Source organism: Psammomys obesus, unplaced genomic scaffold (assembly GCF_907164565.1).
Source record: "Psammomys obesus unplaced genomic scaffold, mPsaObe1.curated_primary_1811, whole genome shotgun sequence".
Lineage (NCBI taxonomy): Eukaryota > Metazoa > Chordata > Mammalia > Rodentia > Muridae > Psammomys > Psammomys obesus.
In genome coordinates this window covers 6,943,885-6,957,815 of record NW_026586550.1, presented here as the reverse complement: position 1 = coordinate 6,957,815, position 13,931 = coordinate 6,943,885, and the positions used below count along the sequence as shown (strand labels likewise).

At 43.6% G+C, this 13,931-nt stretch overlaps 1 protein-coding gene across 1 annotated transcript in view; it reads right to left on the bottom strand.

Moving 5' to 3' along the window:
- Svopl (SVOP like) overlaps positions 1–13,692 on the bottom strand; it is a 52,272-nt gene extending 38,580 nt beyond the window's left edge. The window contains exons 1-3 of the mRNA XM_055602036.1: positions 13,611–13,692; positions 13,132–13,223; positions 9,503–9,601 (exon numbers count right to left, since the gene is read on the bottom strand). Of these exons, the coding sequence (XP_055458011.1) occupies positions 9,503–9,601; positions 13,132–13,223; positions 13,611–13,692 (273 nt within the window). The remainder of the gene's footprint in view (positions 1–9,502; positions 9,602–13,131; positions 13,224–13,610) is intronic.
- Positions 13,693–13,931: the final 239 nt, after the last annotated feature.

Sequence of the window (13,931 nt, the reverse complement as noted above, 5' to 3'; positions counted from 1 at the left end):
ATCTTTGATGTGTTCTTGTATTCAGTTTGCAAGTATTTTGTTGAGTATTTTTTCATCAATGTTCATAAGGGAGAGTGGCCTGAAATTCTCTTTCTTTGTTGGGTCTTTGTGAGGTTTAGGTACCAAGGTGACTGTGGCTTCATAGAATGAATTTAGTAGTGTTCCTTCCATTTCTATTTTGTGGAATAGTTCAAAGAGAATTGGAGTTAGCTCTTCTTTGAAAGTCTGGTAGAATTCTGCGCTGAAACCATCTGGTCGTGGGCTTTTGGGGATGGGAGACTTCTGATGACCGCTTCTATTTCCTTAGGGGATATAGGACTAATTTATTTACCTGGTCCTGATTCAGCTTTGGTAAGTGGAATTGATCAAGAAAAATGTCCATTTCATTTAGATTTTCAAATTTTGTGGCATATAGACTTTGAAGTAAGTCCTAATAATTGTTTGGATTTCCTCAGTGTCTGTTGTTATGTCCCCCTTTTCATTTCTGATTTTGTTGATTTGGATAGTGTCTCTGCCATTTAGTTAGTTTGGCTAAGGGTTTGTCTATCTTGTTGATTTTCTCGAGGAACCAGCTCTTGGTTTCATTGATTCTTTGAATTGTTTTATTTGTTTCTAATTTATTGATTTCAGCCCTGAGTTTGATCATTTCCAGCTGTCTACTCCTCTTTGGTGTGTCTGCTTCTTTTTTTCCTAGAGCCATTAAGTCGCTGGCATGAGAGGTTTCGAATTTCTTCTTGAAGGCACTTAGTGCTATGAACTTTCCTCTTAGCACTGCTTTCACTGTGTCCCATAAGTTTGGGTATGTTGTGCCTTCATTTTCATTGAATTCTAGGAATACTTTGATTTCTTTCTTTATTTCTTCCCTGACCCAACTGTCATTGAGTAGCAAGTTGTTTAGTTTCCGTGTATGTGTAGGCTTTTTGTTATTTCTGTTGTTGTTGAGATCCAGTTTTAGTCCATGGTGGTCAGATAGGATACATGGGATCATTTCAATCTTTTTGTATCTGTTGAGACTTGTTTTGTGACCAACTATATGGTCTATTTTGGAGAAGGTTCCATGAGGTGCTGAGAAGAAGGTAAATTCTTTAGTGTTTGGATGAAAGGTTCTGTAGATATCTGTTAGAGTCATGACCTCTGTTAGAGTCATTGTTTCTTTGTTTAACTTCTGGTTTGTTGACCTGTCTTTTGTTGAGAGTGGGGTGTTGAAGTCTCCCACTATTAATGTGTGAGGATCTATGTGTGGTTTCAGTTTTATTAATGTTTCTTTTACAAATGTGCGTGCTCTTGTGTTTGGGGCATATATGTTCAGAATTGTGGTGTCTTCTTGGTGGAGTTTTCCTTTGATGAGTATGAAATAATTTTCTCCATCTTTTTTGATTAATTTTGGTTGAAAGTCTATTTTATTAGATATTAGAATGGCTATTCCTGCTTACTTCTTGGATCCATTTGCTTGGAAAACCATCTTCCAGCCCTTTACTCTCAAGTAATGTCTATCTTTGTGACTTAGGTGTGTTTCTTGTATGCAACAGATTGTCGGGTCTTGTTTACTTATCCATTCTGTTAGTCTGTGTCTCTTTATGGGAGAGTTGAGTCCATTGATGTTAAGGGAGATTAATGACCAGTGGCCGTTAGGTGCTTTGATTTTGCTGTTGGCTATGGTAGTGTGTTTGTGTGTTTGGCTACTTTTGGTTTTGCTGTAGTGAGGTTATTTGTTTCCTGTGTTTTCCTGAATGTAATTAGTTTTCCTGGGTTCTATTTTTCCTTCTAGTATCTTCTGTAATGCTGGATTTGTGGGTAGGTATTGTTTGTTTTTGTCATTGAATATCTTGTTTTCTCCATCCATGATGACTGAGAGTTTTGTTGGATATAATAGCCTGGGCTGACATCTGTGTTCTCTTAGGGTCTGCAATATATCAGTCCAGGCCCTTCTTGCTTTCATACTCTCTGTTGAGAACTCAGGTGTGATTCTGATGGGTTTGCCATTATATGTTACTTGGCTTTTTTCCCTTACAGCTTTCAGTATTTTTTTCTTTGTTCTGTATACTTGTTTTGATTATTATGTGGTAGGAGGATTTTCTTTTCTGGTCTAATTTACTAGGTGTTCTGTAGGCCTCTTGTAATCTTATAGACCTCTCCTTTAAGTTGGAGAAATTTTCTTCTATGATTTTGTTGAAGATATTTTCTGAGCCTTGGAGCAGGGAATCTTCTTTTTCCTCTATTCCTATTATTCTTAGGTTTTGTCTTTTCATATTGTCTTGGATTTCTTGGATGGTCTGTGTCAGGAATTTTTTGGATTTAACATTTTCTTTGATGGATACATCGATTTCTTCCATTGTATCTTCTACACCTGAGATTCTTTCTTCCATCTCTTGTAGTCTGTTGGTTATGCTTACCTCTGTAGTTCTGTTTTCTTCCCTAAATTCTTCCTCTCCATGATTTCCTCCATTTGTGTTTTCTTTAATTTTTCCAACTCTATCTTCAGATCTTGAGTTGTTTTGTTTATTTCCTTCACCTGTTTGATTGTATTTTCCTGTTTTTCTTTTAGTTCCTTCAACTCTGTTTCTTTTATTTCTTTCAGTGATTTAATTATTTCTTCTCTGAAGGCCGCAAACTGTTTGGCTGCATCTTCCCATATTTCTTCATGGATGGCCATAATCTGCTTGTCTTTAACTTCCTCCATTTCTTTATGGATAGCCATGATCTGTTTGATTTTATCTTCCTCTAATTCTTTATGTATTTTATTTGTTTCCTCTATTATCCTCTTCATCAGCATAGATGTAAGGTCATCTTCTTGAATTTCAATTATGTTGAGGTGTCCAGGGCTGCTCGCCCCTAGATGGCTGGATTCTGGAGATGCCATATTGCTCTGTCTTTTGTTGGTTGAGCTTTTACGCTGACCTCTACCCATTGGGCTGATTTAGGTGTTGGCTGTTGGTTTCTGTGCTTCCTGGAATCCTGAGGTAGGGAGAATCCCCTTGGCAGGAAGATGATTTTTCGTGAAGGAGGCCTCCTCTGCTTTTTGAGTATGGTCACTGTATGGCCAGTGTTTCTCAGGAATTTCCACTGCTCACCTCAGGCATATAGACCTGAGGAGTAGCTGTGGTCTTTGTTAGTCAGGGGGGCTCTCCTCTCACCTGTAGAAGTCCTCAAGACAGCTGCCCCACTGCTGGGTTTCTCACTCTGAATTTACTGAGCTGCTACTGTTGTTACACTGTTTTCCAGGTACAGCCCTCTTGACGAACCTGCTGATTGCCTAGCTGTGGGGTTTTCTCCCAACAGGGAAACTGTGTACCCTGGGGCGCACAGTTCTGTCTGGGAAGGTGAGAGGAGCGCCTGCAAGTCTCTGGGCCAGAGGCTGATTGCTCCGCTCTCAGCCGGGACTGTGCGCCCAAGTTTGAAATGGCGGCTGGGGGCACCGCTCTGGTCCAGAGGCTGTGCACCCCGGTCTGGGATGGCAGCTGCTGGCGCTGCTCTGGTCTGGAGGCTCTGAGCTTTGATCTGGGTTGGCAGTGTGTGTCCTCTTCTGGGCCAGAGGCTGTGCACGCCTCTCTGGACTGGCAACTAAGGGCTCTGCTCTGGATCAGAGGCTTGGCGCCTCACTCTGGGCTAGAGGCTGTGCCCCCAGGTCAGAGATGGTGGCTGGGGTTGCCAATCTGGGCCTGAGGCTGTGCGCTTTGGGCCAGAGGCTATGCACTCTACTCTGGGCCGTCAACTGAGGTCTCCTCTCTGGTCCGGAGGCTGAGAGCCTCACTCTGGGCCAGAGGCTATGTGTCTGGTCCTGGATGGCGGCTGGGGTGTCGCAGGAGGCTGTGTGTGCCGATCTCGCGCAGCGGATGTACTCGCCAGTCTCCAGGACCTTTTTCAGGGATTGACTGGGTGACCTGAGGTCAGTCCCAATTGATTTCCACACCGTAGGCTTTCCTCTCACCTGGCAATCACGAATGCTGGTGTTTTAGGTCCCTGAGTTCAGTCTCCTGGTCGCTGTGCCAACACTGCTTTCCTGCTCCTCAGACACAGTGTCCTCCTGGTGCCTCCATCTTGTCGCTCTCCCCTCCCGCAATTAGTCTTAATTGGTCATTAATCTTATGTACCCTGTACAGCTTGCAAACATCATTGTATCAGCAACTACAATTGAATTCTGTTTCTGATAAGCATAAAAAACCTGATTGCTTGCAATAAACTTGTCTTGGCCTCAGTCTTGCTGAGACCCTTCCAACCCAGGCCTCTTTTTCATTTCTACCAACTGTATCAGAAGATCCTGGTTCAGTAGCAAGCGCTGGTGCTTATGCTTAGAGACTCTGTCTCAATAAACAAACAAATACATAAGATGTCTGAACTACAAATCCTACAATAGAGCTACTTTGTTTTCCTCTCTCGTCAAGCACTTCACTCAGCCCTGGCTCTATGTGTGTGCCTATGCAGTTAGCACCCTCTTCTCTGCCTGCCAGACAATTGCTTTTGCCCTTAGGAAGTCTCCTGGCTGATGCCTCCAGGAAATTGAGGGCACAATGCCAACTATGCTTCCAGCACTTCCCATGGATAATGCTGTACCTCCCTGCTGCCTGCTTTGTTTCTCTTCCTCCCCACCCCTCATAAGAAAGACTCACACAGAACTATTCAAAAGCCATCATACATGCATATCTGCCTCACACCACTTCTCTGCCTGCGAATCAAACCCAGAATCTCAGGCTCCCCTATATTCTCTTTTATAAATTATTTTTCAATTAGCAAACAGTTTGCATTTTCATACACTTTTTAAAAATATGAGTGTGTGTGTGTGTGTGTGTGTGTGTGTGTGTGTGTGTGTGTGTTTGTCTGTGTGCACATGGATGTCCAAGAGCCCTGAGGAGAACATCAGATACCTGGGGCTTGAATTACATGTGGTTGTGAGCTGCTCAGTGGGTGCTGGGACTCAAACTGTGTCTTATGTATGTATGTATATATATTGAGACAGGGTTTCTCTGTTTAGCCTTGGGTGTCCTGGACTCACTTTGTAGATCAGGCTGACCTCGAACTCACAGAGATCTGCCAGCCTCTGCCTCCCTGAGTATTGGGATAATAGGCCTGTGCCTGTTTGTTTGTTTGTTTGTTTGTTTGTTTAATGATCCCTCCTTCCCTATACCTTTCCTTTCTACCCTGCTGGTCCCTTTTCTTCCTCCCTCCTGATGTCATGTCACAAGTATTTTATTACCTTCATTTTTTATCTTCCCCAACCCTCCTGTTTTGTTTTTTTTTTCCCCCTCTCATGGTCCTCATCTTCTCTTCATGACATATATCTGCCCTAAACACATCTTTAAGAATTAGAATCTAAGACCCACATGTGAGAGAAAACATGTGATGTTTGTCCTTCTGAGTCTGGGATCCTTGGCTTAACCTAATGATTTTCATGCATTTCCATGCAAGCCCTTGATTCTTTTTTCCTTATGGCTGAATGAAGTTTTGTTTTGTGCATGTCCCACATTTTCTTACAAGTTTATCTGCTGATGGACATCTAGGATGATTTGACTTCTAGCAAGTGTGCACAGGGTAGCAATCATGAATGTGCACATGTCTCTGTAGTTGGACCAAGGGTACTTAGAGTATATACCCTGGAGCAGTATATATAGATGGATCATATAGTAGTTCTGGTTTTCATTTTTTTGAGACGCTTCCATACTGATTCCCATAGTGGCTGCATCACTCTCAATAACAGTTCAGGTAGTGGAAGTTTTGGTTTCTTTTAAAAATTCAGTTATATTAGGTAAACAGGTTTTCGTTTAATCCCAAGTGTGGGATATAAAACTCCTTTTTTTAAAAAAGAGATTTATTTACTTATTTTATGTAGATGAGTGCTCTATCTCCATATACCCCTGCATGCCAGAAGAGGGCATCAGATCCCTGTATAGATGGTTGTGAGCCACCATGTGGTTGAGGGAATTGAACTCAGGAACTCTGAGTGAGCAGACAGTGCTCTGACCCTCTGAGCCATCTCTCCAGCCCCCATAAAACTGATTTTAATTCACCCACAACTGATAGCCTAATGCAGATCAGAGAGGGGTGTGGTCTTTGGGAGTTGAAGATAGTTTAACTCTGTGGACTCTGAGAGGGCATAAATACCAGAGCCCAGAGAGAGGAATAGAGGCTCCAAGGAAGAGAGGCTCCCAGGGAGGGGTGCTCCGAGGAGATTGGGGGACATTTCAAGGGACACTCCAAGAAGGAAGAAGGATACTGTTGTGTTTGCTGTTTTGCTGGTTAGCAGGACTGCTAGATGTCCTGACAACTAAGATTGGTGCTTTCCCAAAGAACCGGATGACCCTAAACAGCCAGAAGTATCTAAAGGGAACTCCATCTCCTCTCCCCACTAACCTTCTATCTCTTCTATCTAGTATTGGGGTATTAGAATGTGTTAGGAGAAATAAGGGGTAGAGAAAGGAGGTAGAGGCATAAGAAACCCTATTAGAGTTAAATATATATATATAGTGCCTACAGGCTCCCCTTGCCCAACATTCTTGCCAGCATTTTTTTTCTTGATGACAGCCACTGTGACTGGGGTGAGATGAAGTCTCAAAGCAGTTTTAATTTTTCTCCCTCTGATGGCTAAGGATGCTGGATATATTAAATGTCTGTTGGCTGTTTTGTTTCTTCTTTTGAGAACTGTTTATTCAGTACACTAGACCATTTATTGGATGGAAGATTTGCGTTCTTGTTTGTTTGTTTGTTTTCAGTTCTTTACATGTTTTTGGATGTTAGCCTTCTGTCTGAGCTGGCAGAGATTTCCTTCCTCTCTGTAGGCTGCCTCTCCACTCTACCGATTGCTTCCTTTGCTCTATAGAAGGTTTTTAATTTGACGGCATCCCACTTGTCAACTGGGGTTATTTCTTGTGTTATTGGAGTCTTTCAGAAAGTCTTTGCCTATTCCTATGTCTTGAAGTATTCTTCCTGTTTTGCTCTAGCAATTGCAATGTTTCAGATTTTATATCAAGGTCCTTGATCCGTTTTGAATTGATTTTTGCGCAAGGTGAGACGCAGTTCTAATTTCATTCTTTGTATGTATACACAGTTTTCCCAGCACCATTTTCAGAAAGGCTATGTGCTTTCCAATAGGTGTTTCTCAAAAGTTGCGTGGCTGTAGCTATGTGGGTTTATGTCTGGGTCCCCTGCTGTATGCCCTTGGTCTGCATGTCAGTTTTATGCCAACACTGTGCTGTGTTTGTCATTAGGACTCTATAAAGTAATTTAAAATCACGCAGCTGCATTAATCTTTCTGATTAGGGTTACTTTGACCATGAGGAGTCTTTTGGGTTTACACATTAATTTTAGGATTGTTTTTTCTCGTTCTTCAAAGAGTGTCATTGGGATTTTGATGGGGATTGCAATGAATCTACAGGCTGCCCCTTGCCAATACCGCAATTTTCACAGTGTAAATTTTCTCAGTCCATGAGCATAGGGTCTTCCCATTTTCTGTTATATATATATATATTTTTTTTCAGTGTCTCGGTTTTTTTCTCCATAGATACTTGAGTTATAAAAGCCATGATTGTTGCCCTGGGCTCTCTAATTTCTGGGACAGAAACTCTGACTTATAGCCTGTGTTAACCCTGGAGCCTGCACTTCTGTAACACTGTTGGAAGATTGCATAGCAACAAGGCTCCACCTCTTCCCTTTTTCTCTCCCTCCCTGTGAAGCTCTGCCATTTTATTTAATATTTAACATGATTTAGCCAAGTATAGCAGCATATCTGTAATCCCGGCACTCAGGAGATTGAATGCAGGAATGTAAATGAAAGATGGAGAGTAGCCTGAGCTGCACAGTAAGATCCTGTCTCAAACACAAGACAAAAGACAACTTTCTAACTTAAGCACTACACACTTCTGTCTTTTCAGAAAAGGCCAGGTGTGCTGCTGTGACTGGACACACATCTGGGCTCCAAGCTTTCCATCTTCCAAGACATGGAAAGAAGCAGGATTCGAAGTCACTACACATTAAGAAAATACAGAGCAGCTCTCAGGAAGGGGGGGGGCAGCCCAGAGCAAAATTCAGAGAAGACTGTGAGCAAAAAGGAAGCCATCTGCCTCTCCTATCTCACCAAGCAAGTGTTGCTACTCTCTCCATATCCTTGCAAGCTTCCAAGGTGTGGTGGTTTAAATCGTATGGCCCCCATAGACTCATGTGTTTGAATGTTTGACCCATAGGGAGAGACATTATTAGGAGATGTGGCCTTACTGGAGTAGGTGTGGCCTGTCACTGTGGAGACAGGCTTTAAGGTCTTATATATGCTCAAGCTATGCCCAGTGTGACACACAGTCTCCTTCTGCTGCCTTTGGATAAGGATGTAGAACTCATAGCTCCTCCAACACCATGTCTGCCTGCAAACTACCATGTTTCCCGCCGTGAGGATTAGACTAAACCTCTGAAACTGTAAGCTAGCTCCAATTAAATGCTTTCCCTTTATAAGAGTTGCCGCAGTCATGGTGTCTTCACACCATGAAAGTTCACACCAATGAAACTCTAACTAAGACACAAGGATATAAGCCAGGGAACAGAGGGTGAAGGAGAAAGCTTCTAGAGTGTTCCACAACCACTTTCAGGTACTAGCCCTAACCTTGTCTCACAGGATCTCATCCTGGAAGCTTCTGCCACCTGACTGCTACAGGTCGCTGCTTCCTGACCCCCAGAGTGTCCTCTCAGTCTGGCCATATTCTGGAATGTCTTTCTGTATTAAAGGTTGTCTCCCTTAAAACCAGTTTTAATGACGTGTAAATCAACCCCTCTCCAATTCCCTGTGCTTCTCCGGACCTCCTAGGCTGATGTTATTGCCTCAGTAATTCCAGACCACACAAGTCTCACCTCCAGGCCCTGCCATTCACCACCACATACTGCCTCTCTGGTATCTGGCCCTTCAGCTGTATTTCCTCAGAGTTCTTGGAACGCCCAATCACAGCCCTCTAAAGAGCCCTTCAGTAGCTGCTCACATCTAAAACATGGTCCCACATTTTCCTCTTTGCATATTAGCCAAACCATGTGGCAGATAGAAAGCATACTTTAATATCATTTCATAAGAAACATAAGGACTATGACAAATCCTTTATGTAAAGTAGCTTTTTGTTACATGGAATGGGATTCTGAAAACTGTGACACATACTGTGTTGAATGTGTTTTCCATGGGGGAGCTTATTGCTTTGGTGGATGTTGAGGACCAGTGGAGATCAGCTAGAAGGCCAGATGGCAGGGAGGAGGGACTAGGGCTGAGGTTAATGGCAGTGCATGCAAGTGAGACTATTCTAGAATTATTGAGGAGATAACATCAGCTAGAGGGCTTGGCTACTCAAGGTTACTCACTAGAGTAAAAGAGAAAGAAAGGCATTGAATGCTAACTACTCGGGCTCTGGAAACCCATGAGCTTTGGAGGCCAGCACTCCTCACTGTGGGTAGACTTGGGGTTGGCTCTCTGCTCTCAGAGAACTGGAAGGGAAACCAGGCCCTCGAGCTGTTCATTCACAGGGCACAGGCAGCAGGTACTCACCGTGGTGACAAGCGCCACCTGCCAGTTCTCCAGATGCCATTCACAGCGGATAACAGGAGACACAACTGCTATTAACATGATCTCCATGGCCTCCACAACCTGAAAGAGAAGCAGAAAACAATGCCATATATACATACCAGCTCATGTTACCTCCATACAGGCCTGTCACTCCTAGTCCGCATGTCCTTTCACCTAGGTCAGTGGTTCTCAACCTGGGGAGCAAACGACCCTTTCATGAGGATCGCCTAAGACCATCAGAAAACACAGATATTTACATTACGATTCATAACAGTAGCAAAATTAGTTATGAAATAGTAATGAAAATAATTTTATGGTTGGAGGTCACCACAACCTGAGAAACGATATTAAAGACCGCAATCTTCCTAATGATTGGGGACCACTGCCTTAGGTGAAAAAAAAAAATACAGTAAAGCCAGTCCCAGTGGTATATACCAATAAGCCCACCAGGCAGAAACATCCAGGGTTTGAGACCAGTTCTGGCTTCGTATCAAGACCCTACTCAAGAAACCCGAAACACAACAAAAAGAAAGTAGATATCTATAGCAGATCCTCAGCTTTCACAGAGGTAATATTCAGAGCTTGGACAACTTGAGCATATCCCTAAAGAGGGAGGGCACATACTCCCTGGCAATCTTGCTGAGCTGTGTGTTTGCTCAGGAGCACTGAGTGGCCAGTTACTTAGCTAGTGGGTGAGCCTGGTTAGCTGCTGCATATCATGCGGATGGTAGGACATGCCTTTGCAAATGAGGTTTTGAAAGAGCTCCTTACGTCAGGAAGCTGGAACTCAAGGAGATGGGAAAGTTTCTGAAGGCTAAAAAACAATAAAGCAACAGGCACAGGCGAGGAGCTAATGATCAAGAAACACTGTCTACTGAACAGATGCTGTACTAGGTCTACTGACAGATAGATATACTACTTAGTATTTCAAGAAGACACTAGATAATGGGTGCTCTGGTTTGCTTTATGTTGCTGTGACAAACACCATGACCGAAAGCGATTAGGGGAAGAAAGGGTTTGTTTAACATACATGTTAGAAACCATCACAAAGACAAGCCAGGGCAGGAGCTCAACGCAGAAACGTGGAGGCAGGGACTGACGCAGAAACTATGGAGGTATGCCATTCATAGGCTTAAACAGCCCAGGCCCACCTGCCCATATATATGTGTATATATACATATACATGGTAGAAGTGTGTGTGTGCATGTGTGTGTGTGTGTGTGTGTGTGTGTGTGTGTGTGTGTGTAGTAGAAGTGACTCTCCCTGGAGGAGTCATACACGCTTGGATATGTATGTATGTATTTATTTGTGTGTATGTGTTTACATGAATCTATGCATGTGTAGCACATGTATGCAGGAGCCATGGAAGCCACAAGGTGATATCAGATCCCCTGGAACTGGAGACGGTTGTGAGCTGCCATGTGAGTGCTGGAATCAAACCTAGGTCTTTTGCAAGAGCACCAAATGCATCCCTCTCAGCTAGCCTTATTTTCTTAGAGTCTCTTACTAAACCTGAGGCCCACCACGTTGGCTTGACTGGATGGGCAGCAAGTACCAGGGATCCTCCTGCTTGCCTTCCCTACTGCACTGGCGTTTCAGGTGCACTCACCCCTGAAAGCAGCTTTTACATGGCTCAGACTCAAGTACTTGTGTCATAATTTTTGTTTTTAAGATAGGGCTGGCTTTGAACTCTTGGCCTCAAGTGATCACCATACCTCAGTCTTCTGAATCTCTGGGACTACAGTACCTACCACTATACCCAATCAAATCTGGGAGCTTGTACCTATAGGACAGAATGAACACCAACATCACAGACAAGGGCATCAGGAAGAGGAAGGCAAAACAAAGGAACAGAACACATTTGTCTGGGTTTCTCTTGACGACACTGCTGAGACAGTCTTAGAACTGTTTATTATAGTGATGTGGAGGCCTGGCATGAAGAGGAAGAGTGGCGATCCCTAAGTTATAAGGTTCTCTTGTTAGTATGTGGCTTGTCTCCCCTAGAGGATTGCCCAGAGTTCAGGTACTAGAATGTTTTAGCACAGGATCCAGACAGCGTGGCCATCTCAGAAAGGCATTCAACTTAGTAAACTCAGCTGCAGAACAGCTGTATGATGTCCATCAGGACCAAATGTCCAAAGGGTTCCAGTGGAAATACACTAGTTAGGAGTAACGCTGTCTCACTCTCATAACAGAAGGTAGTAAAACCCTGCTGTGTCCCATCTATGTGGCTCTTGTGTATGGAACTGCGGAAACATGTGGACTGCAAGGGTCTTCCCTTTATCGACAAGGAAGGGTCTGAGTTGCATAGCATGCTATCATGAAAGGTGAGGTATGATACTTCTAGCATACCCCTTTCTATCCCAACCTTTCTCCTGAGATCACACAGCTCTGGAAAGATGCGTCAGAACTTGTGGTCTACCTTCATGTTGTGTGACTCTTTTTCTGACTTTCTGTCTTGGTTTTGTGTTTTTATAGAAGATTTCACTCTGTAGCCTAGGCTGGCCTCACAGTAATCCCCTTGCCTCAGCCTTCTAAGTATTTGGATTACAGTCATAAGCCATGATACCCAGATTTTGTTTGCCATTTTTTATTTATTATTTGTTTGTTTGTTTGTATTTGAGACAATTTCAAGTAGCATAGGTTGGCACTGAACTTTCTATGTAGCTGAGGCTAGCTTTGAAATCCCAATCTTCCTGCTTTTTCTCTCAAGTGCCAGATTACACCCATGTATTATTTGCTGCTTCTGGTTAGTGAATATTTGGTGAAAGTTATGACAGAATTAAATATTTAGGATTAGAATCACCTAAGCCCACCATACCAAGGACATCATAACAAGACAAAAGGAACAGATTTGATCTGATTTGATCTTTGCGCTGGGGGTTGGGTGCATCTAGCCCATGGTCATGCTGGAATTTCACATGCTGGGCAAGCTCTCCTTCATGGAGATCTATCAACCAGCCCTTCCTAAACATTTTTTAAGCCTAAACTTGTGTGTAGTGTGCACATGCGTGCATGCATGTAAGGGTATGTGTCACGGCACACATGTGGAGGAATCAGTTTTCTCCTTACACCTTTACATGAGTTCCAGGGATTGAGGTCAGATCTCATGTATCCCTAGCTGGCCTCAAACTTAATATGTAGCTGAAGATAACCTTGAGCTCCTGATCCTCATACAGCTGTCTGCCAAATGCTGGACTACAGGTATATCTGCCATGCCTAGACACAGAACCTACAGTTTAGGAAAAACACATGTCACTGAGAGAAGGAAATGACTGAGTCTTTTAGGGCATCTAGAGTCTTCCTGACAGCAGGGGCTCCAGGTGATACCAAGACACACATGCTCAAGAGCCATGTGTCTACTCCACAAGAAATAATTCCATGGTCCTTCCCCGACAGTTCAATGTGAAACTCTAAGATGAGTCTTGAGTTGCTAGAATACAGACATACATTTGATTGTTCCCAGCCAACTCATTGCAAGGGCTGATGAAATAATTTCCACATGACTCCCACTCCCTGGGATAGACAGCCCAGTTGTGGAAGCCAGCAGAAAAGTTGGTGCCAAACAGTGAGCTCTGTATCACAGATGCAGATTCCCCAAGAGCACTCACCCCGGTGCTCCCCATGATCAGAAAAAGGGCGATGTGGAAGCGTCCAAACCCGATGGTCTCCACGGCATCCTCCACAGTGAATGTCTTTGTCTCTGACAAGGAAGACAGAGTATGAGGACCACTTGGTGGGAAGGAAACCCTTGAGGATTGTGGCTCACTTTTGGAGGTCTGTGCAACATTATTATTATTATCATTATTATTATTTATTGTTTGGGTCTCGTGTAGCCTAGACTGACTTCAAATGTAGCAGAGGATGACCTTGAACTTTTGATCCTCATGTCTCTACCTCTCCAGTGTTGGGGTTATAGACATGTACCACCATACCCAGTTTATGTGCTACTGAGAATCAAATCTAGGACTTCATGTAGGTTAGGCAAACACTCTACCAACCGACCACAACGTTGGCCCCTAACTCTTTATTATAACAATGCTAAGCACTAGTGTAAAAGCCGAACCTTCTGGGATGGAGATGGTCTTACCTTTCTGCTGCGGCTCTGGGGTTGCCTGGCTCAGCTTCCGAAGGCTAATGATTGTCACAGGCTCTGTCTGTTTGGCTGCCATCTAGGTCACTCCAATTCCCCACACAGCTTCCCTAATGAAGCCAGGGCAAGTAGCAGAGAGGAAATATAGTGACTACAGAGTACAGATCATATGCCAAGTCCATTCCGTGTAAAATTGCCTTGAGCCCTCAAAAGTCCGAGGAGGTAGATTGGTAGGCAGGCTCAGTCAGTAAAGTGCTTGCTAGGCACACAGAAGGGGCTTTCTGTATACCTAGAACCCATGTAAAATGCTGGTATGAA